Source organism: Leuciscus leuciscus (assembly GCF_965113295.1).
Source record: "Leuciscus leuciscus genome assembly, chromosome: 13".
NCBI classification, from domain to species: domain Eukaryota; kingdom Metazoa; phylum Chordata; class Actinopteri; order Cypriniformes; family Leuciscidae; genus Leuciscus; species Leuciscus leuciscus.
Window position 1 is genome coordinate 40,919,619 of NC_138737.1, and position 26,260 is coordinate 40,945,878.

General features: G+C 40.3%; 1 protein-coding gene across 1 annotated transcript; it reads right to left on the reverse strand.

Moving 5' to 3' along the window:
• Positions 1-3,696: 3,696 nt before the first annotated feature.
• LOC309512986 (nuclear factor 7, ovary-like) lies at positions 3,697-17,434 on the reverse strand. The gene is made up of 6 exons (XM_082188765.1): positions 16,783-17,434; positions 8,406-8,501; positions 7,187-7,417; positions 7,083-7,105; positions 6,883-7,001; positions 3,697-5,553 (listed from the first exon to the last, which is right to left on the reverse strand). Exons 1-6 carry the CDS (start codon positions 17,182-17,184, stop codon positions 5,054-5,056), a joined length of 1,371 nt encoding a protein of 456 aa, XP_082044891.1. The 5' UTR covers positions 17,185-17,434; the 3' UTR covers positions 3,697-5,053.
• Positions 17,435-26,260: the final 8,826 nt, after the last annotated feature.

Consider the following 26,260-nt stretch of genomic DNA (forward strand, 5'->3'; position numbering starts at 1 on the left):
GACGAATTATATCTCATGTTTAACCACTACCGTCGGAGTCATCGGCGAACGTCAGAAGAACTAACTTAGCCGAGGAAAGGCTCATCCAGCCGGGAAACATGAGCGCCGAGCGCCCGCTGATCGCATGGATCTCACAACCGGGGAAAAACAAATCATCTTTATAAATAAACCACAGATTTGAGCTTTAAACAACTACATTCTCGCCTGAAAAACTCTTAAAATTACATTTCGTGACACAGTAACAGTAGTATTATATTAAACTGTATATTAAAAAATGGCGCTTCTTATGTTGTCATTCCCCTCGTAGCACGCGCAAGTGACGATTCTCTGTTAACCAATCAACGTCCTGCAGTGAGTCTAGCTCCACCTTTTAGTACCGTACCACTGTGCTAGGTACCCCAATGGAAGGGTACCCAAAAAAGTGGTACGGTACGGTTCGGCTTTTTGGTACCATTCTCAAATTTTGGCAGTGGAAACGATAATAAAAGTGTACCGACCCGTACCGTACCGCTCGGTGGAAACGCGCCATAATAGTGTGATATAATCATATATAATTATGATGCAAAAAAAGTTTAGAAATTAATAAACACACATTGACTGAAATAATCGGGTAAATGTCAATTCTCCTGAAAACATGAATGCTAAAACGGTCTCTAATCGGTCTAATTGTGTGAAGTGGAATATAAATGAAAACTTCTTGTTTATTGATCTGAGTGTTGCTGTAGTGCTGGATATCAGTCATGTGATCATCATGGCCCAATCACAGCCACCGTACTGATATTCAGATCAACAGCACTCTTACTCATGTGATATGGATTAAATACTGGAAACATGATGAAAGGGAAGATCCAGGGGCCCGTTCTTCGTACGTCGCTAACTCAGTTAGCTGGATTTGATTGTTGGTGATTTGGCATGATCTTGGATTGTTTGGTTCTTCGACGCTCATCCTGGACTTGCTGTCATAGCAACAGGTGCGGAAGCTTAAACCTGCTCATGAGCAGCTTATTTCATGTTAACAGGATTAGACTGCGGCTTCATAAGCGGAGCTGACACGGGAAGTCCAGCGCAGCGCGATAGTGCACTTTCTGAGATATATATTTTTTGTTTGAGATGAGAATGTGAGTAACCAGACAGTTTTAGATACCATTGACTTCCATAGTAGGAAAAAAATATACTATGGAAGTCAATGGTATCTAAAACTGTCTGGTTACTGACATTTTTCTAGATATTTTCTTTTCTGTTCAGCAAAAGAAAGAAATTCTTACAGGTTTGAAACAACATGAGGGTGAGTATATGATGACAGCATTTTCATTTTTCGGTGGAGTATCCCTTTAAGACCCAATGTTGTAAAGCAGTTTTTTTTAAAGCAGTTTTAAAAAAAAATTTTTTTAGGCTATCATCATTTTTTATGAAGATCATGCAATCATGACCATGCTGATTACAGTATATGTCACTCAGGCTTCACTAACGTGATTGGTACCATATTCAATTGGCGGCCCGCGGGCCAAATGCGGCCCGCCAATCATCTCCATGCGGCCCGACGGCACCAACCTCCCTCCTCCTCTTTTCCTGGCGATGCGGCTAATTCAGTTTGATACTCGCTCCAATTGACCTGAGAAACGCTTTACGTGCGAATATTTCAGCAGTTTATTCTATGTGTCCCGAATTTATGTCGACTGAACCAGCGATACCAATTCGTGAATGAATCATTCTTTTGGTTTGATTCTAAACGCGCTTGCATAACGGTCTAAAATTCGGATTCATTCAAACCGCTCCGTCACTGAATCATCTGAAGCGGGTTCTCGTTCAGTACAGTAATAACAAAAAGCGATGTTTTCAGTTGTTTCTAGTTGTTTCAACACGGCCCAGCACGGAGTTGCGTTTACTCCCGGTCCCGGACACTATCCGATTGTTAAGTCTGACGTCACGCGTGACGTTTTGGGTCCCAAGCGGTCCAGAAATAACAACGGTGGAACCTGTAAATTTATTTACGATCACGTCCTTCTTAGTGAGGCACCCTTGGCGGTCAAAAAGGGTTTAAATTCCTTTAACACCAACAGAGTGGTTAGTGTAGCTCATCACTCAGGTGGCATAATTAAGAGTAGAGTCCTCAATGAAAAAGAAGATTTACGAGGTTGAAGTGAGTTAGCTCGGGACACGAGACACAGCACTGCGGCATTGTAAAAACACTCAATAATAACCAAAACACCAGCGAAAGCGGTAGGTAGAGAGGACCTGGACTTTGGACCCGGAAAGAGTATTGGTTACGTCACGACTTAACAACCGAATATTAAACAGCGTTGCGACAACCAGTGGGAAGCGTTTCAGTTCGACAGAAACCTCTCTGTTACAAACCACTCATTGATTTAATTAGTATTAAATCGGATGAAACAGTCTCAACATTCCCAACAAGACTGATGAGGAAAGCAGGAGAAATATTGTGGCATGAACGAAATTAGAAGTCTTTAAATCCTCTAATCACCCTTACAGACATTTACCATGAATGTACTGTAGTAATTTACCATGGGTTGGGCAGAAATGTGCAATATTTATATTGAATACTATGTAGTAATAAATAAATATTGTAAATATATATATACTATAATATTATATAATAGTAAATATAGTGATTTATATTGCATTAGATTTATTAGGTGGGTAGAGGAATTTATAATTAATGTTTGTTATGAAATTATGTCAGTTTCTTTGTAAAGGTGCGTATAGTTTTTAACTTGTGTTTAGGCATTTTTTATACGTGGGAGCGAGTAGCCTGTGGTTATCAAGTCTCGCTGTCAGAATATTTTCATTTAAGCATAACTATTATAAATAAAATTATTATTATTTCTCACCAACAGCTATAAGTTTGTATAAATCATTTATTTGTTCCAAGGAAAATAGTTGTACACAGCTGTAAATTATCAAGTTTTTATTTATTATTGTTTTATATATTTGCATACTGTTGGGTATCACATTTCCAAGTAAATACCATACTTTTTTAGGGTTACTTTAACTTATTTATTGAACCTGTTATGTTTCAATAAATAAGCTAAACCCCCAAACCAACCCACCGGCCCACCTCATCTTTTCGCTTTGATAATGCGGCCCTCGAATGAAACTAATTGAATAGCCCTACCATAGACTGTCATCAAGGCCTCAATGAAGGGGATTATGTGAACAGAAAGGGGGTTCACAATGGAAATGTGCAGCCCAGTTACTATTGTGATTCTTAATATTCCAGATTAGTAATATTATATCAAACAAAAAAAAAGGCATTCGACTAAAATCTTCCATATCACAAATGTGAAAGCAAAATGGCCAGGATCTGTGCATGACTTAAGAATTTTCAGAGATTCACATTTATGCACATTATTTGAAAGTGGTGAGAAAAGTTCCACAGTTAAATATCAAGCTCACTGTATTACATACACTTATGCTGATCCTAACAGAACTGCATTTGTTCATAGGTGATTATGACATGTTCCTGCCTGCAGACAGGTGTTTATGACCCCATTCCCTGACCCAAACCAGTTACAAAGCAGCTCTAGCCAGGACAAGGGCACACAATGAAATGAACTTTGGCTAACTAAAGGGAAGATTTCAGTGTCTGTGACATTGTTGCATGTGCCATATTACACAACCTTGCCAAAAAAAAAAAAAAAAACTTTTCATTAAATGTTTAATAAAAGACAAATATGCTTAGTTCCTTGAGTTTTATTTCAATTGTTCTTTGTAAAGAAAAGCCAGTGGTCAAGTGCCTGCAACAAGAGATATTAGACACATGCCTCATGCAACAAATAAAAAGGAAAAGTTGTCTATCCACTGCCCACCTGTAGGCCTATGTCTCCTCTGTCTGTGCAGACTCTTCTGTAGGCCTTTCTGTAGATGTGGTATCCTGCTACTTATATTGCTGCCATAAAGCATACAAGTATAAATGAAGTAAAGTTATTTATGCACTTGCAGGTAGGCTAGTTCCTCCATATGACAGTTATCTGAGAGGGTTTATTCACTGTCCAGTGCAATGGAAACAAATGGACATTGCAAAGTCTTATACTTTCTTTCCTTTGGAAAGTTAGAAAATGTCCACTTACTGCACATATTTCAGCCACCACTTTATTGGGAACAGATACAAGTGTTGGTGTATTATGTAAAAGTGCACAAAAGAGGAAAACACAATGTCATTACAATGAACTACACTCGGGAAAAATGTGATCAATAACTCATGGCAAAATATTTTTACATTAACATAAGTTTATCAGTTTTCACTTTCACAAGTCAAAGCAATTCATCATTACTCAAGATTTAACAGTTGAAATGACTATACGGCCTTAATTTAATGCAGCAAAAATTATTTTACAGTGTAGGCTACTAAGATCTTTTCTTCTTTTTTTCTCAGCCTTTTTCTTGGTTGCTTTTATAAACAGCCAACCATTTATTTAACAGTGCCTTTTATAAAAGAGACTATAATATAACTAAAAATTACCATTATGTAGAATATTTTTGTACTTCACTTTTATTTGTTCCCATGTTCTAGTGTGGTGACTCTGACATTACAATGAACAAAGTAATTATGCAATTATTAAAATACAAAAATATAGGCTAATAAGTGATAAAAACATCTAACATGGCCACATCTAATGGATTTAAATTGTCTGCTACTTTTTGCCAGCCCTCTCTCCTGGCTTTTGCAGACTTTGAGGAGTTCCCTGGCGTTTTGATTAAACATTAAAATTCAGAATAAACTTCGACTATTAGTTCTTGCTCTGCTGAGGAGAAAAACTGTGCGCGCTCTTTGGCCACGCTGAACAGCCAATAGCAGCGTTGCTGATCAATGTTTCTACTATCGATACATATCCCCTTTTAAACCAGCGCATGCACGCTCAATTATCTCAGATAACTCAATCCAGCGATACTAATCATATCCGGCAGGTGTGTTCGAAGAACCGAGTTAGCCAGATCATGATTAGCACAATGATATCATCTTGGATGTGTAATTTGATCTCGGATGTTTTAAGCGACGTACGAAGAACGGACCCCAGATCTACAGGAGTGACGTTTACTGACTATTGACCGGTAAGATCCTCAGAGAGTCAAAACAACACCGGAAGAATGGAAAGAGTGTGTGAGTGAAGGTGGTTGTGAATGTGTGTAGATGTGTGTTAGTTACAGGATCAGAGAACGACACCGTTCCTCCGTCATAGTCCAGATTCACTCTCACACGATCAAGCTTCTGTTTAACACGAAAACCAGAACCAAAAGACACTCCGTACTGATTATACTGCACACTCCAGACATCAGTGTTGAAGAAAACACTTCCCTTCCTCTGGTTTGATGCTGTAGTTACTCCAAGATTCCAGAGTTTACTCTGTTTAACCTCCACATCCCAGCAGTGTGTTCCTGAGTTAAAACCCTCTGAACCCAGAACACACTCATAATAGTTAAATCTCTCTGGATTATCAGGAACAGGTTGATTGTTCTCGCTGTCTCTCACACTGGTCAGATCATCAGACAGGACGAGACGTGGATCTGCAGTGTTTGGATCCAGAATCACAGGAGCTGATGAGACACAATCAACAGATTCTTTTATTCTGATCTTCATATAATGATCAAGAGTGACCCAACACAGATTATTATGAATTATGACACTCGTCCTGTTGATCAAACACATTTTCCTCTGATCACTGTCAGTGCTGTTATTAGTTTCACACTCGTTTTTATCATCAGCGTTTAACGGCATCAACTACAAACATTAAATATGAGATTCAGACATTTGTGTCCATCAAGAGAAACTGATACTTTGGGAAAGTTAAATAACAATAAATCAATGAGATCTGTGTAGATTTATGCTGTAGATGAAGAACTGTAAGTGTGTGTCTGATCTTCAGCAGCATCTGATCATCTTCATTTTATTGGCTCTTATAGTCTGTGTTTTGTTTTAAATTAGTTTATTATGACTGTCTGTTGTGTTTGACTTACAATCATGAATCACCTTCAACACTTCCTAGCCACGCCCTAGCAACCATTGTCGAGCACCCTAGCAACCCAAATCCAAAGAGGGATATCTTCTAATCTGAATGTCATAAAGGAGTTGCGGTTTATATCATTCATACTGGCAAGCAGCCTTTGAAGTAACATAATTTGCAGCTGCCAAGCCACTCCCTAGCAACTAAACAGAGTACCCTAGCAACTGTTCAGCAAGACCTATATCTCTGCACCAGAACATCATAGAGACATGGTGGTTGGCTCCTTTGACTAATGCTAGCAAACAAGACTTCCATCATGCTTCACGTGCTTGCAGAAAAGCTACATGCTAATAGCAATTAACTAAGTGTTGAAACATGTCAACAATGCTAACAAAAAAGCAGTAGCAGCATTCTAATCGTGTTAGCACCATGTTAACAACTTGTTTATCATGCTAGCATCATGTTAATCATATTAGCATATTGTTAAAACATGCTAGTAACATGGTGATTGTGTTAGCATCATGCTAGCAACATGTTAATCTTGTTAGCATTTGGTTAAAAGCATGTTTGCACAATGCTAATCATGTTAGCATCATGCTAATAACATGCTTATCATGTTAACAACATGCTTATCATGTTAACAACATGATAAATGTGTTAGCATCATGTTAGCAAAATGCTAATTGTGTTAGCATCTACCTAGTTGCCACTGCAAGCACCACTCACATTTTCTTCAGGAAATGTACATTCTAGTTATTATTATTATTATTATTATTATTCTGAGACTATTTTTTATTGTAACCTCCTAACAAACATCAAACTCATCTATCTATCTATCTATCTATCTATCTCTGTCATGAAGAGCCTCTAACTCTCCACCCATCCATCATGTTCAGCTCAGATCTCCTGCAGTCAGACTCACTGTTTTGGACGATGTCCTGCATCTTCTTCCAGACTCTGAACGGCAGGTTGCCCAAGTATCGTGGCACATGAATCAAAGCTCCAGAAGCCATCTGTGTATCCGGCTGTGAGCTCTGGACTCTGGAAGAACATTCAGGAGTCAGAACTGCAGTGGCTTTGGATCAGAACCAGAGAGACCAGAGACAGGAGCAGATCACTCACCTTTCCATTGAGACTGGAAACTCCTGCAGAACAAACACACCATTTATCATCAAGAACTCAATCAATCATCAATCAATCAATCAACCAATGATCTGAAATCAGACCTTCAGAAAGCAGACGTCATTGGCTTTCATCATCTCCTCCATGTCTTTGATTGTGTGTGAAAGAGCTGAGATGTGTGTGTTCATCTCCTCCAGCTTCTCCTTCATCCTCTGCTTCTTCTGCTCCTCTTCCTCCCTCAGTGCAGTGACTGTAGCTTCTTCTTCATCTCTGAGAAACTGATGAAGCTTCTCAAACTGCTGTTTAATCTGACGCTCTGTGTGCTCAGCTTGAGACTGAAATCAAAGCACATTCACTTCAATCATCTCAATCGACACACATCATTAATATCCAAGATAAACTCGGATACCCGACATAAAACGGATCCAGAAGCAGATTGCTGCTAGTCATTTACACAAATAATAAACTGGAATCTATTATATCAAATCATAAGTCAAGTCAAGTCAAGTTTATTTGTATAACGCTTTTCACAATACAGATTGTATCAAAGCAGCTTCACAGTATTAAATTAAAATAATACAACAAAGTTTGTTTCAAGAGGAATTTATTGATTGATAAAATTAAATTAAATATCCCCACAATATCCCCAACTGAGCAAGCCAAAGGCAACAGTGGCAAGGAACCGAAAAACTCCATCAAGTCACCTAATGGTGTCCTAAAACTCCATCAGGTGACCTAATGGAGAAAAAAAAACCTTGGGAGAACCCAGGCTCAGTCGGGGGCCAGTTCTCCTCTGGCATTTATGAGCTAGAGGCCGGATTGTAGTTTGAACTGTGGGATTATATGAATGCCTGGCTGAAGAGATGCGACTTTAATCTAGTTTTAAACTGGGAGAGCGAGTCTGAGCAACGAACAGTATCAGGAAGACTATTCCAGAGTTTTGGAGCCAAATGTGAAAATGCTCTCCCTCCTTTGGTGGTTCTGGATATCCTAGGTATGACCAAAAGCCTTGAATTTAGTGATCTTAAAGAGCGCGATGGATTATAGGGCGATAGAAGATCCGTTAAATAGACTGGAGCTAAGCCGTTTAGGGCTTTATAAGTCAGTAGCAATACCTTGTAATTAATACGGAGCTTTATAGGTAACCAATGCAGTGATGATAAAATCGGTGTTATATGATCATATTTTCTTGATCTCGTAAGAACTCTAGCGGCGGCATTTTGGACTAACTGTAGCTTGTTTATTATACATAACTTGTTTACATAACTGTATATAGTGATCCAACAGCTGTAATGAAAATGACTCTCGTTTCTGTTTTCTCACCTTGATGTATTGAACTGTTTTCTCAAACTCTCCTTTCATTCTTTCATTGTGTTGAAATTTCTCCTGTAAGGACTTCAGTGCTGTATTGAGCTCCTCCTAGAATTGAACAAAAATACATAAAACACTAGATTACAGTGAAGAGGAGACAATACAGTGTAACGGACAAAACGTTACTTTTTGTAATTCTGTATTTTTTTGTATTTTTGTTCTTTAAGTATTTTTGTTAAGACTCTGTTGTGATGTATTGGAGTCATGGGCAGTAACAACAGGAACAGTTAGAGGGCGCTATTGCCTGGAGGTAACTGGGTATATAAACACTGACACCATAGAGTAAGTCAGTTCGTTTGGTAGAGGGAAATCTGAGGATTGATCTTGTGCTACCTTCTATCTCATCCAAAGTCCTGTGTTGAGAACTCTTTGAGTTTCTGCTCAACTGTGAGTATGGTTTGGTTTATATTTGATGTTGTGTTTGTTTGAGATCACTAGTGATGGCAAAATGAGGCTTCCTGAACCACTGAGACCTCGCAGCCCATTGCTTCAGCCAAAGGTTCATTACTCGAAGCTTCATTCATCATTGCTAACTAGTGACACCTAGCTATTGTGCAAAGAAATAGCAGACAAATTAATTCATTCTGAACCAGTCTGTTTTATTTATTTATTTATTTTCTACTCACTGTTAATGTCTGTACCCTTTCATTTGCTATAATAAAAAGACCTGAGCAGACATTTGTCCATTACCTGAGTACAATATAAAATATTTGTCTTTCTCTGTCTGAATTTACTTGTGCAGAGACAACTGTCACACAAAGAGTTAGTTAATTAATTATTCATAAATTGTTTGGATAGTGACAGTATGAACAGCAACAGTGACACTGTGTTGAGTGCAGTGCTTATGTTGGAGGGAGTGTAATAAAGTAAACCGCAACAGAATAGTCTGGAAGGAAGGATTACAATAGATTTTTATTGAGAAACAGAATTATTTCAAGTGTGTTGGGGTTTAGACAATTCCTCTTCTCGGACAAAATCTCTCCAGCCTTGGAAAATATCCTTTCACACGGAACAGAGGATGCAGGGGAACATAAAAATGCCAGTGCCAGCTGGTATAAATGAGGATACTGATGCTTCTGTTGAGTCCATACAGGGAAGGATCTCCTCTTTCTTGCTGGCTCCATTACCAGGAAAAAGGAAGAGGTCAAAAAAAGCAAACAAATCAAAAAGCAGTCCAGTCCAGATCCAAAAATCCAAAGCAATCCAAATAATCTTATCTAATTAATATAACAAGACTATAATATAGCTACTATAATTAATAATAACAATATTTTATAACTATTCTAACCTGATATAATGTAATAATATACAGCCCTATCACATATATGACACAATAACGACAATGACAATGATAGTTATCTAACTCTCTGACTCTCTGACACTACTACAACTGCTTCTACTACTCCTGACAACACCCACAAGGTGGCGCGAGTTTCGAACCGCCTTTTATCCGGAAGCGACACTCGGACCGAACCGATGACGTATCCACACAAACCGAGGCCTCGTTTGTCATTAGTCACGTGATTTTCACGTTAACAACACAAGTCTCGAATCGCGGCTTCATCTGGCACGGCCATTTTTTCTCGACACAAGCTCCGACGCCTCGGTTCAAATGTCACATCACTAGAGATCACTGATGTTAGTTATTTGATTTCTTTCTAGAAAGGACCTTTTAATTACCACATGTTCTTTTGTGAGCACGGATTGGATTCTAGAGACAATGGCCCTCATTTATCATTCCTGCGTAGAAACGGGCGTATATGTTGGCGTAAGATTATGCTTACACTCCTCTCACCGCCTGATTTATGAAGCTGTGCGTACCTTTGAAATCCAGGTGTACGCAATACCTGCCCTTGATAAAAGCCGCGGCAGAAAACGATCGTCATTAGAATAACACGCCCCTATATATTCAAGTCTCCGCTTCCCCCACACCCTCATTTTACGCCATGGACACACGGAAGACGGCAAAGAAGAGAAACTTGGATGAGCAAATGACCTATCACAATGCATTATTTTACAGCACGTGTTTTGAAACAATTAGCATTTAATTTCGTATCACGTCACATGTATTGGGGTGTACAATAGTGATGATGATGTGATGTGGAGTACCATTCATTCACATTAATAATTGCATGACAATTTGTAATATTCTTATTCTTATTATGATTTTTATTATTAATGACGCTTATTGTTATTTAGAAGAAGGATGTCGTTATTATTATTATTTGTATTATTATTATTATTATTATTATTATTTATAAACGCCTCGTCCGTTTGGGGAGGTGCGCGCGCAGTCTGCGGAGACTCGCGCTGCGGAGACAGGCGAAAGTATAAACAAAGCTTGAAACGTCAGGTAAAGCGCACAGGCTCGCAACTGAAGGAATACATATGCCTACAAATCAAATGCTTTGGTAAAGTCACACAAATTAAACATTGAAGTCCATGTTGCACAAAAATAAACACTGAAGTTTATAATTACTATGCTGTTGTTTTTTTACAGTGGGTCATAATATATCATATCTTTTAGTTTGTCAGTGCGTTTTGTGGTGTTAGGAATTGTTTTTCTGCGCATTTCCGCACTAACTCAAAACGTGCGTACACCACCTCCTGAGCTGGCGTAGGATTTGAGCGTGCCGTATGCCAACGTCTATCGATAAATCTCAAAGTCACCGTGGTTTTGGGTGTACGCCAGGTGTACGCTGGAAATTTGGTGTACGCACTTTTGATAAATGAGGGCCAGTGAGTCCAAGAGCGTCCACACCAGCATCAAGGCTACAGCACATGGCCTTGCACATGGTCAGCTATGTGGCGCTGAGGACAGCTATTCACTGAGCATCTTCATCTCAAGCGATCTTTTCTCGTATGGAGGATTATAGGATTACTATCATTGCATCGCACTCAATCTTTGCAATCGCACTCAAATAACCTTAGGGATCTGTGACTCATTTCATCTTCATCATCACTTCATCATCACACACCTTATCAAAGACAGGACATGCCAAGAGATAAGTTTTCTTCATCTCATTGACTCTTTATTGAAGAGACAAAGACCTCCAAGATCTGACTCTATTTCTATTGTCTTTTTGGCACATTTATTAAGCACTGGTGAATAAAATAAAATTTAAGCAAATTATCATTTGTTTTGTGAAGAGTTATTTTAATCAGTACATGTCAAAATTCTGTTGTCAGAATTGACAATTCAATGGTGTCATTGGATCGTTGACGCCCACTTGAATATTGCCTTTCCAAACAGAAAGTGCTTTGCAAAATTTAAATCAATGTATTGTGTTATGTGAATGATAAGGCAGGGGGATTTTCACATCATTTTGAAGAAAAAACTCTAGGCGACAACATCCATTAGTCAAAAGTCTTATTGACACATATTTACTATGTGTTTTGTGGCCTTATTTCAGAAACTTTAGTTTTTAGTTTTTTCAATAACCATGCATAAACATTATTCTCTCAAAAATGCAAACATGTACATTCTTGTTGCTCACATATTATGTTAGCCCTGTTTGTGCTAAATAGAGTGTACTTTTTTTTTTGCCATTAATATGTTTATAAGCAACGAAAAAAGGATGCGGCTGAGACAAATGGGAGTTCGCATCCTGAATTACCTCAATGATTGGCTGCTTTTGGCCTAATCGAAGGCCTGATCGCACAAAGATCTTTGCTCCTCACAACGGCCAACCTTCGGCCTCTCTCGCTAAAGACGCCCTTCTGCTGACTCTGGCATCGGCCAAGCGAGTTGGTGATCTACAAGCTCTTTCAGTGAACGCGTTCTGCCTCGAGTTTGGGCCTAATGACAGTAAAGTCCTCCTTAGACCAAGACAAGGCTATGTGCCTAAGATGCTTTCCACGCCAGGTCATAAAGCTCTCTTCCGTTCTGCGCTAGTAGCACGGCGCTATTGGATTGCGTTTCCCATAAGTGTCAGCTACTTATGCAAGGCGAGTGAACAGTATCGAAAGGGAATGTTCCAGTTACTAACATAACATCTCAGTTACGTATGTAACCCTCGTTCCCTGAGTAGGGAACGGAGACGTTACGTCAGTGACGACGAATGGGGTTTCGCTTAGAAAGCCTATCACCTACGATATTAGAAAACAAGCCAATGGCAATGAAATGCCATGGGTCTGCGGAATTTGCATAGCGTAACTCCGCCCCACCTCGTGGGTATATAAGGAAATACGCCGGCAACATGCAGATATGTCTTCGCTGAGGAGCCGAGACTGAACTCAGGCGTTCCAGCGGTACAGCGGAAGTGGCAGGGAGACGTAACGTCTCCGTTCCCTACTCAGGGAATGAGGGTTACATACGTAACCAAGACGTTCCCTTTCGTGGTCACTACGAGTAACGTCAGTGACGACGAAAGGGGTTCCCAGTCTAATCACGCCACCTCTGCTGTCTTCCAGTGCCCTGCGTAAGTCTGAGATCGCTGTCGTGAGGCTAGCACGGACGAAGGACTCCTACTTAACACAGGAATACCAAGGTACACTGGGAAGCATATCTCAGTGGAAATATGCAATCAGTACCAGCCTGAAAGGGTGGACTTAAGAATACACATATGACCCGGGAGGGGGCTGCATATGGAGAATCACTGGGGTGTCCAGCCGCAGGTGGAATATTTCAACCCCAGTGATGGCAAGGTGGCTTGCCAAGGGAAAAACACATGCTCAGAGAGGCTTACAGTGGAAATACACATGTGGGGGTCGTCCAGAGGGGGAACCATACACATGCAGGCACCTAGCCAAGCGCGAAAGCTGCCGGGGGCAGTACTCTGGCGTTGACGTCGACAGTGCTGGAGGAACTCAGGGCCTGCGGGAGGCTCACCTAAGGAGAATATCGCACGTATCCAGTCCGTGGAGTGGAATGGCGAGCAAGCGAAGACACCTGAGCGGGTCCTAGTACCGGCTGGTTGAAGCGAGTACGTGAGAGGACACTGGCTCCACTCGGAGGTTATAGAACCTGGCGAATGTGTTGGGTGTCGCCCAGCCTGCAGCTCTGCAGATGTCTGTTAGCGAGGCGCCATGCGCTAGAGCCCAAGAGGAGGCCACACTCCGGGCCCTCACACGAAGGGGGCATGGTCAACCTTGCTGCTGGTAAGCCAAAGCAATGGTGTCCACTATCCAGTGAGACATCCTTTGCTTGGAGAGAGCCTTTCCCTTCAGCTTCCCACCATAACAGACAAAGAGCTGGTCTGAGGTCCTGAAACACTGCATTCTGTCTACATAAGCATGGAGGGCGCGTACTGGACAGAGCAGTGCCAAGGCTGGATCTGCCTCCTCCAAGGGCAGCGCTTGCAGGTTCACCACCTGATCTCAAAAGGGAGTGGTGGGAACCATGGGCACATATCCAGGCCGAGGTCTCAGGATAACGTGAGAGTTAGCCGGCCCGAATTCCAGGCACGCTTCGTCAACCGAAAATGCCTGCAGGTCCCCTACCCTCTTGATGGAGGCCAATCCAATCAGGAGCGCTGTCTTAACTGACAGGAACTTAAGCTCCACTGATTGCAGAGCCTCAAAGGGAGCACTCTGCAGGGCAGTTAAAACCATTGAGAAGTCCCAAGAGGGTACGAGAGGAGGGCGAGTAGGATTCAGTCTCCTCGCTCCTCTCAGGAACCTGATGATCAGGTCGTGCTTTCCTAGAGACTTACCTTCAACTGCATCGTGATGTGCGGCAATAACGGCAACATACACTTTCAGGGTGGAGGGAGACAGCCTTCGCGCCAACCCTTCTTGCAGGAAGGAGAGCACGACACTGATCGGGCATTTTGTGGGGGCTTCTCGGCGGTAAGAGCACCAGTTGACGAAGAGGTTCCACTTCAACGCATAGGCATGTCTTGTGGACAATGCTCTAGCGGAAGTGATGGTAGCCACCACCGCTGGTGGTAGAGTACTCAAACCTGTCTCGTCCCGTCCAGGAGCCACACGTGGAGGTTCCAAAGATCGGGGCGAGGGTGCCACAGGGTTCCCCCGTCCCTGAGAAAGGAGGTCCTTCCTCAGAGGAATTGGCCAGGGAGGTGCTGTCGCAAGGAGTGCTAGTTCAGAGAACCAGGACCGGTTGTGCCAATAAGGGGCAACCAAAATTACCTTCTCCTCGTCGGCTCACTGGGGGAAACGCATACTTGCGGAGGCCCCGCAGCCAGCTGTACGCCAGTGCATCCGTGCCGAGCGTGCCCTCGGTCAGGGAATAAAACAGGTCGCAATGGGAAGAGTAGTGGGAGGCAAACAGGTCTACCTGTGCGTCCCCGAACTGATCCCAAATCAGCTGAACCGTCTGGGGATGGAGTCTCCATTCTCCAGGGAGAGTCCGAAGCCGAGACAGCTCGTCGGCCGCACAGTTCAGGTCTCCCGGGATATAAATGGCTCGAAGCGACCTCAGATGCTTCTGACTCCATATTAGGAGGTGGCGGACGAGTTGCGACATATGGTGGGAGCGTAAACCACCTTGTCGGTTGATGTACGCTACTGTCGCGGTATTGTCTGATCGGACTAGTACATGCTGGTTCTTGAGCAACGCACGGAAGCGGTGCAGAGCCAGACGTACTGCCAGCAACTCGAGGCAATTGACATGCCAAAGGCGCTGGGGTCCTGTCAAGGAGCCCGCAGCAGCATGTCCATTGCACATGGCGCCCCAGCTCGTGGTGGAGGCATCTGTTGAGACAACAACATGCCTGGAAACTCGTTCTAAGGATACTTCAGCCCGTAGAAAACTGAGGTTCGACCATGGGGTGAAGGTCTGATGGCAGGCCAGAGTCAATAGTGGCAGAGAACATACAGACTATGATCGCTGCAACAACGAGTGCAGTGAAGGCGGAGGATGCCCGAGGACCGCGATAAGTCACGGGAACTCTCGCAACCCAGAGGCGTCCTGATGCACGTCTGGGAAGAAAGGCACTGGGGGCGAGTGCTGGAGCGAGTGCGAGTGCCCAGGAACCAATCGTCCAGCCTACAGCGCTCGGGGGAGGGCGGCGCCACTCCAACCGCCACTTTCAGCTGCCCAGGAAAGCATAGCCGTCAGCTCTGGATCTGACTCGACTAACGCTGGCACTCCCGAGGGAGGCAACGCAGTTGAATCCTCATTTCCAGAGGAATCAAGCCTGCCTTGTGATGCTGTGAGTGACATGACATCATCTGCCGGAGCCCCGAATGAAAAACTGGGTCCCCCAGAGGAACCAGCCACACACGGAAGCCCCACGGTTTGCGATGTGGAGGGGGGCGTGGCCAGAGGAAAGACTCGTCAGTTATATGCCACACCATAACCCTCAGATCACCCTGGCCACCAGCCAAAGTATCCCCTCTCGAGGAAGAGATAAATTGGGGTGTGGCAGAGGGGATTCTACCCACACAGAGACCATTGAGTCTCAATCTATAAACATCGCGATAATCATGTTCCCGCAATGAAAACAGGACTCATCCATGAGGGCTGCCGAGCGTGATTAAGCCCAACACACGAAACAGCGCTCGTGACCGTTAGTCAGATGGATCACGCGCCCACATCCAGAAAATACACGGGGGAACCGTCTTGAAAAAGATGTGCCGCGTCCAGCTCTTTTAGAGAGAGGAAAAGCTCAACAGAGTGCTGAAGCGCCCAGGGAGAAACACACACACTGTCGGCAGATCACTGCACAGATCAGCAGCAGGCAATGCGATCTCGCTGGAACGCGCAGTCGCACCAACACACTGAAGAGCCGCTCGTCTCATAGAGTGAAGATGATTCAGAATGGCTTGTGGGAGTGAAGAGAACTCTTGGCTCCGAAGTGAAAACATGTCTGCATGTTGCCTGCGTACTTCCTTATATACCCACGAGGTAGGGCGGAGTTACGCTATGCAAATTCCGCAGACCCATGGCATTTCATTGCCATTGGCTCGTTTTCGAATATCGAAGGTGATAGGCTTTCTAAGCGAAACCCCATTCGTCGTCACTGACGTAACTCGTAGTGATCACGAAAGGGAACCCTGGTTCCCTGAGATAACGGGAATGAGTATTGTCTAGACTCTAGTTTGTCGTGCAACTGTACACAAGTCGACGCTGCCGCTCATCAGTAGAAAAATTCAGACGAAAATGGCTTTCGGTGTGACTTAAATAGGAAGTTGGTCCTGTCTGTTTTGGCGGACTGAAAAGTAATTTGTCTGTGCAGGTGCAGAGACGTGAACCAACCAGGCTTCAGTATTCAGGGAAAAACTATGTTTTCCTCATAAGCGTCAGTTACTGATGCAATGCTCATGATCTCAGGGAACCGAGGTTAGAACAATCTGTGTCCGGAACAATCTGTGTTTATGACTTGTTATGGTTCTTTACATGTGAATCAAGAAACATTTGTCTTACCTTATATGATGAAACCACTTCACTGATGGGTCTGAATTTATGATTGTCATGTTGTTTTGAATCTCTGCACACTAAACACACAGGCTGTTTGTCCTCCAGACAGAAGAGTTTGAGTTTCTCACTGTGTAAACTGCAGATCTCCTCAGACCCGGATGAACGCCTCTCATTTCTCTCCTTCAGGAACGACTCACACAAGTTTTTTAACACAAGATTAACTGGAGGTTCAGATCTTGAGGATCTTCTCCTGCAGACAGGACACTCCTGAGATTCCTTGATTTTCCAGAACTGTTGAAGACACTCTTTACAGAAACTGTGACTACATGATAAAATAACAGGAGCCTTGAAGATTTCACAGCACACGGGACAAGAAAGTTCTTCTTCAGATACATTTAGTGAATCCATTTTCACTGTTTGAGCTCCAGCAATCTAAACTTTACTTTCACTTTCTGAACAACGGTTTAAAACACAAATCACCATGAGAATCGCAAAGATCACAAAAAAACTTGTTTAGAAACAAACTTCTCAAATTCTTCTGGAAAGTATTTCCCCTTCGTACTCCACTGATCGCTGATACTTTATTGCTTTTGTCGAGACAAAGTCCGTATGGCAGAAAAGAGAAATAACAAGTCAGTCTCTTCCTGGTTAGTGTTGTAAGAGGGTGGAGCTTCTGATCAAGTTGGTGTGTTGAAACAAGGCAAAGAACAACATCAGTGGCCTGTAACATGATGGTAGTTGAACAAACTCAGGGTTACAGGATGAGTTGACAAAACCAAACCAATCCAACCAGGCTTTGTTGGTACCATGATGCTGTTCATCAACATTCTCTGTCAGCTCAGGCTTTGATCCTGAGTTTAGGAGTTTAGGAGTGACATCAGTAGCGAACAGCCAACCACAGGCTGAGAAAGAGGGAGACTGAGATTCATTTCTCATGAGAGAAGCAACGCAATTCACTACAGAATATTAAGAGATTGAAAAATATAAAGAATTTAAACAAATTTACACAACAAGAAGAAAATAGCTGTCTATGATAGAGGAGAACTAAAAGAAAAGGTCTTGCTATTTCAGTGTAAGTAAAAGTTTAGTTAGTTTATACAGTTGATAAAGGTATAGAGAGAATTGAACATTTAAGCTCACATGTAGTCATTTTATAGCTTTATCTATTGATTATAAAGCGTATTTATATTACCTTTATATATGTATTCAATTAAACTGTGCATAATAATAATAGATAAACTAAAATTGTACATGTGTGATCGATTAAGGGTACAATAATTACATAAATAATATCTAAATCATACAAAGTTATGATTCTAAATAAGCATTACTAAAAGCCAGACGATTTTGTCTTTAAAAGTCATTTGCTGTGTAGTGATCTTTAATTTGGAGTGGAAACAAGTGGAGTGACTTTATCGCATCAGACATGTGACACTTTGCTCACAGCTGATTGGTCCAAGTTCGGTTTGCAACCTCTCCCCTGGAACATCACCTGACCCGGACCAGGTTACCGTGGAGCGTTAGTTACTATGGCGATGAACACGCTAAAAGCCAAACCACTTTCATAGTGCCTAAAACCCAGGGTTGGCGCAAACTAACCTGAAGCACACCTGGCTATCCCCCTAAACCAGCTTCATGGTACAGGCCGCTAGACTATACCTGTCATGATTCCTGTCTTGTGTGGACTTTTGTTATTTCCTGTTCTGTGCCATGTTTTGTAGTCCTTCGTAGTTTTTCTTGTTGAATAGTTTATGATTGTTCCCAGGTTCGCCAATCTCCCCTTGAGTGTAAATATACCCCAGTGTTTCTCATGTTCTTGGTCTGGTGTTGTCCTTCTATGGATGTTATGTGTGCACGCTTGTTGTCAGTTTTGTTTGCCTTCCTTGCCCGTGTCATTTATCAGTTTTGCCTGGATTTACTTTTATTATGTTTGTTTGAATAAATGTTTGCTGCATCTGGATCCCACTCTTATTTCTCTTAGGGCCCTTTCACACCTACCTTGTCTGGTCAGTTTGATCCGAATCAAAATTACAGGTGTGAAACCTCCCCCGGACCACGGTCAGGACCAAACAGACGAAATTTGGTCAGATGAAAAGAGGTAGACTCGGTCCGGATCAAACTGAACAAAGGTTTGGTTTGTTTCTAATGTGAAAGAATTTTCTGTATAGTTCGGACTTTCAGATCATTTACAGAAAGATCCGGTGGTTCCCGTAGGATTGCTCGAGTCTTCTCCTCCTTTCCTGCCGGCGACGATCAAATGTTCGCACAACGAGGACGTTCATTTGGCGAATGTGAGCTAGCCTCGAGAATAGATGGTGCTGCAGGGAGTAATGCTGTAATAATAACAGTATAGTGGCAACGATATGCGTCTGTTCATTCATTCTTGTCAAAGTTACCCGCCGAACTGACAACACGCTGACGTCAGACACACGTCCGTTTACAAACCAATCAATGTCAAGATGAAGCCCACAGAGATGATGACGACAGGTAAAGTTCTTTAGTGTTGCATAATTGCAATGTGAAACCAAACCATAACTTACCGAATGTATAAAATGTATCAAAACATGAACTTTGGTGCGACTCTCAGCTGTGAAAACGCCCTGAGCAGTACATAAATAACACACACACATATTTATTATAATAATCACTGAGTGTCATTTACTCACATCATATTTATTATTTTCCTCAGCATGAAACGGTAGTTTTCCCTTGTCATCATGGTTTTGCTCACTGGGGTTTACGACACTCTTCTGTTCTCTGTAAAGCGATTTGTAAAGCACTATACAAATACATTGGAAGTGAGTTGAATTTCATTATCAAAAAACATGAAAACTTCTACTGTCTATTAACCTTTCCCATCTCTGACGTTTCCCATATTTGTGGAGCATTCATCAACCATTTACAAGTCATTGCAAAATAACAAGCTGTCGAGTGATTTTTACAAAAGGCCGAGTCTGTGTGTTTGTGTGAGGAGGAGAAATAGAGCTGTGGATGGATCATGAAATTAAAGAAACAGAAAGAAAAGGGAAGAGAGAGAGAGAGAGAGACCCTGCCTGTCTCTGACTGAAACTTCTCCATGTAAAGCGATTCCTCCTAAAACAGCTGTACGTCACTGGAGTCGAGGTGGATATAAAGCAAGTATTTTTTTTTAAGAGAAAAATCTATAGTTTATTTTATTGCATGCTATAGTTATATACGGTATGAACACTTTAAATAAGCAGTATAAATTGCAATATCTACTTTAAACAATACTGTGAATGGATGAATCTCAAAAGCAGTCAACAGATTTCCAAGTCATATTTTACTCCAAAAACAAGGAAATTATTTCATTCTTATTTTCACTCTTATTTATTGGATTGTGACATCATTCATGCACATTTCTCCCCTCATCTCCTGTGCCCTGATGCTTTTTCATCTCGAGCTTCTTATCTTACGAGTCTCATTAATGCATACAATCATTTTACTCTATTACATAAAACAATAGTGAATTTTTTTTTTTACATTTAAATCAAAGGCAGTACAACAAATACTATCATGATGGTTTTGCTACATTTTCATAAAAATGTTTGAATGCAAGAAATTAAGATTTATTTTCTTATTTTACAATGGATTGACTTTAAATGTAATTTCTGTATATGTAGATCTATCTATCTATCTATCTATCTATCTATCAATCTATCTATCTATCCATCCATCCATCTGTGTCTATCTATCTATCTATCCATCTCTATCACTCTATCTATCTATCTATCTATGCATTCATCTCTCTCTATCTATCTATCTATCTATCTATCTATCTATCTATCTATCTCTATCTATCTATCTATCTATCTATCTATCTATATATCTATCTGTACCTATCTATCTATCTGTACCTATCTATCTATCCATCTGTATCTATCTATCTATCTATCTATCTATGCATCCATCTCTATCTATCTATCTCTCTATCTATCTATCTATCTCTATCTATCTATCTATCTATCTATCTATCTATCTATCTATCTATCTATCTGTACCTATCTATCTATCTGTACCTATCTATCTATCCATCTGTATCTATCTATCTATCTATCTATCTATCTATCTATGCATTCATCTCTATCTATCTATCTATCTATCTATCTATGCATCCATCTCTATCTATCTATCTATCTATCTCTATCTATCTATCTATCTATCTATCTATCTATCTATCTGTACCTATCTATCTATCTGTACCTATCTATCTATCCATCTGTATCTATCTATCTATCTATCTATCTATGCATCCATCTCTATCTATCTATCTATCTATCTATCCATCCATCCATCCATCTGTGTCTATCTATCTATCTATCCATCTCTATCACTCTATCTATCTATCTATCTATGCATCCATCTCTATCTATCTATCTATGCATCCATCTCTATCTATCTATCTATCTATCTGTACCTATCTATCTATCCATCTGTATCTATCTATCTATCTATCTATGCATCCATCTCTATCTATCTATATATCTATCTATCTATCCATCCATCTCTATCTATCTATCTATCTATCTATCTATCCATCTGTGTCTATCTATCTATCTATCTATCCATCTCTATCTATCTATCTATCTATCTATCTATCCATCTGTGTCTATATATCTATATATCTATCCATCTCTATCTATCTATGCATCCATCTCTATCTATCTATCTATGCATCCATCTCTATCTATCTATCTATCCATCTGTATCTATCTATCTATCCATCTGTATCTATCTATCTATCTATCTATCTATCTATGCATCCATCTGTACCTATCTATCTATCCATCTGTATCTATCTATCTATCTATCTATCTATCTATGCATCCATCTCTTTCTATCTATATATCTATATATCTATCCATCCATCTCTATCTATCTATCTATCTATCCATCTGTGTCTATCTATCTATCTATCTATCCATCTCTATCTATCTATCTATCTATCTGTGTCTATATATCTATATATCTATCCATCTCTATCTATCTATCTATCTATCCATCTGTATCTATCTATCTATCCATCTGTGTCTATCTATCTATCTATCTATCTATCTATCCATCTCTATCTATCTATCTATCCATCTGTGTCTATATATCTATATATCTATCCATCTCTATCTATCTATCTATCTATCTATCTATCTATCCATCTGTATCTATCTATCTATCCATCTGTGTCTATCTATCTATATATCTATCCATCTCTATCTATCTATCTATCTGTATCTATCTATCCATCTGTGTCCATCTATCTATCCATCTGTATCTATCCATCTATCTATCTATCTATCTATATATCTATCTATCCATCTATCCATCTATCTATCTATCCATCTGTGTCTGTTTAAATTCAACTTTTTATAACAATGTAGTTGTTGGATTTCAAGTATATGAGCAATACTCTTAAGTGCACTTTATCCACCTTACTATGCACTCAGGGTACACATTTGATCAGTGTGTGTGTTCAAGCAATAGTGTGAATGAATCTTCTGAATTAGGCAGATAGCGTTCAGAGGAGAGCTCTTACCTGAAAACATCCCAGATGAAGCCCTCGTGACCCTCTTCAAGCAAAAACACTGCAAATAGAAGCAGAACTCACAGAGAAGAGCTCTTAATGTTGTTCTAAACACACTGACAGGTCAAACATACACATCACCCATACAAATAACCCAAACTAAAACCACCAATGAGAGATCGTAACAAAGAGCAAAGAGCCTCTGAATGTGTGGAAGATAACAGGCGACTCCACAAACACAAGCCTCATTACTCAGTTGGACTGAAATGGAAATTCATCTATTTTCGAATGCATGTTATAGATCTTAGTGTGAACGATTAATCTGTACATTTGTTTAATTTTGTATAAAAAATGGTTTCACTTCATAGTTTAAACAAAATATAATCAAAACTCTCTGATGATGTATGCAGGACTTCACTAATCCTTTAGTGCTCTAAAGCCCCGCCCCCGCAAGGTCACGCCCACATTTCAACATCCAATCAACAACTGATGCACAGAACCAAGACCCGCCCCTTTTATTCTTTATGGATAATCTGTTAAACTCAGATGTACATCAAAATATGGAAAGATCTCAGATTTATAAGAAAAGATGTTGGTACTTATGTTTCATCATGAAGTTTAATATTGTGTGTAACGTGTTTCTATTCGTCTGTTCTTGGGAGTGAAATAATTATCAAGGGAAAAATATGTAGATTTGGCTTACTCTAGAAACTGCATTATAAATGTTAAACTAGAAGTTTAGAAAAGTAAGAAAGAAGGGAATGCCTCTGCCAAATGAACATGGATAATTTAAGCAAGCAAAGGGCATCATCCTTAAATAACACTCATACATTTCATAAAGTACTTTATTTAAATTACATAAAGTCAAGTTCTGCAAAGACGCAATTATTAAGAACAAGCAACGATCGACTGCATCCATTTAAGCTTCAACTTTTTAATTCACAAAAAAAGGTTAAAAAAAATGTAAACACGTTTTTTGGATACACAATTAAGTCATAAAAATAACTCAGTACTTACAATGCAAAAAATATATAAATGGAAAAAATGTCCTTTAAAAGACCAAATGTAACTCAGGTTTTCAAGCGGTCTGCATAAAGTCTCATCCTCTTTTGTATATTGCATAAATGAAGAAATGAATGGATTTTGTGTGCGGCTCAGTTGCAGATCCAGCTGGTGTGTCTCAGATGATAGAGATCACACTGTGATCTCCTTCAGATAAACCTGATGAGAATGATACGGGTCCAGTCAGGCAGGGAACGGAGGGCCATGTCTATTTAAAGAGCCTGTGATGGTCGTGCTGTGGATAAGTGTTTGTGTTCGTGTACATGTATAAATAGTCTTGTGAGCGTTTCTGATCAATACCATGCTTGTTTGTACAACTGAGCTTACCATGTGTTGTTCCTTTTAACAGTCCTTTCTGCATGACCACGCTTCTGTGTGTGTGTGTGTGTGTGTGTGTGTGTGTGTGTGTGTGTGTGTGTGTGTGTGTGTGTGTGTGTGTGTGTGTGTGTGTGTGTGTGTGTGTGTGTGTGTGTGTCTTCATCTCTCCAGGCCTCCGCTCTGGCTGAGTCCTCCATCGATCACCGCTCAGGTTTAACTAGCTGGTCGCGCTTCGAACACACACACACACACACACACACACCCCCCAGTTTGAGAGCGTTTAACACAGTGGTGCCAGTCAGACGTCTGATTGCTTAAACTGGCAAAGACATGCCGCACAATGACACACAGACTCTGGTGGAGCAGGGAGGGTGTTTTTTTGTTTTTGGAAGGCTGAGGGCAATTTACATATAAATCCTATCTTTTATTAATTCAATTCAATTCACATTTATTTGTAATCCACAATACACATCATTTCAGCTTTACAGAAAATGCCACATTACAATTTAGAGAGATCTGTTATCAGAGGAAACTGTCTAAGTTATGCATTTCAGAAATGTACATATACAAAATCACAGTTAGCTAAAAATGTATTAATTTAAACAATGTAATAATTTAATGCAGAAACAATGAGCTCACTGAAGTAACGAATACTTGTTTGTTAACAAATGATTATGACATTTAGAAAAATGTAGCATTATTAATCATATAATGTTTCAACCCAGCTAACAGTAATATGTTCTAAGAACGTTTTACTAACGTTCCCATTAAAATGTTATTTGTGAATGTTCTTTGAATGTTAAAAACATCCTGTTTTTTAAAAATGTTTTAATGGAACATTCCATTTTGTAATTCTTCAAATATTATTGGAATGTTACTTTTGAATGTTCTGAAACAAGTAGTAACATTTAAAAAACCTTAGATGAATGTCCAACTAAAATGTTCCATGAACAATGTATTGAAACGTGTAGTCAAACATGCACAAGTCAAAGAGTCTTTTAATCACAAAGGAGAACACACAGGAGAATATGAGCCAAAACTACACACTCAACACAAACAATACCGGACAAAAGAACTAACTCAAACTGAGGGCTTATAGAGCAAACAAAGGGAACTAATGAGTTCATTAATGAACAATAGGTGAATGGCATGAATCAATCAAAGGAACACACACACACACACACACACACACACACACACACACACAGGGAAACATGGAATGACAAAATAACACTGATATTTATACATTTTTTAGCTCATTTTTGATAACTTTAAACTTTATATAACGTAGAATGTTTTGTCATAACTTTGAGAGTTATGATGTATCTCTGAATTGTAAAATTTACATTTAGAATAATTTGCACATTTTCTCTTATTTTTATTTGTAGTTTGAAAGCAGATTAAGATTTTATGTTTTACTTCTCCTACAAAAAGACAAGTATTATATTCCCGTGATCATCTAATACCTTGGTCCAAAGCTGGGCGTACTGGGGCTTTAGGAGTGGGTAAGACCCGAGTCAGGAGACGGTCAACACCGCTGCTCATTTCCCATGTTATTATAGCCGGCTATCCTCAACATTTATGACATTTAAAACAAGTTTCAGCTCAAACTCACTTTCAGACACCAGCAAGTGTTTAAAGGGGTGGTTGATTATGATTTGACTTTTCTAACTTTAGTTAGTGTGTAATGTTGCTGTTTGATCATGAACAACATCTGCAAAGTTACAACGCTCAAAGTTCAAAGCAAAGGGAGAGATTTTCTTTTAAAGATATCTTTTTTCAAGGACTACAACAAATGGCTGGTAGAGAGTCGAGACTACAATGAGCTTCTTCACGGGATAGTGACATCACTAACCCTAACATTTACATAAACCCCGCCCCCGAGAACACGATTTATAGATTATTAAGGCAGAATATGCTAATCAGTGACTAGAAGATAACTCCACATCAGCTTCATAAATTCATCAACTAACCATTCAGAAATGTGCTGTTGCTTCTAGATGTTGTCTCTTCTTCTTGAGTTTCTCCATCATTGTGTGACTCCGGTTTGAACATAAAAGGCTAAAAGTTTTTAAAATTTTCAGTGCATGTGTGTGTGAGGTAAAAGGACACAAGCTGTTGAAGCTCCGCCCCCTTGTGCCAGGAGCAGCAGCTCATTTGCATTTAAAGGGACAGACACAAAATTAGGCATTTTTGCTCACCCTCAAAAAGTGACAATTTTAACATGCTATATAAAAATATCTGTGCAGTATTTTTAGCTAAAACTTCACACACACACTCTGGGGACATCAGAGACTTATTTTACATCTTGTGAAAAGGGCATTATACCACCTCTTTAAAATAATGTCCAATTGCGATGGGGATTCAGATCACCGTATGAAATATATTTAAATTAATATATTTTATGCTAAGCATTGTGATTCCCTACATTACTCCACTAATATAGTTCATTGAAGGAGTGAATGAAAACGAGTGAGTGAATTCAGACACTGAGTGCCGCTTTTGCATAGTTGGTGCTTGCTGTTTAATAATCATTTGAAACTGAGATAACTGGCGGCTCCAGTAGTA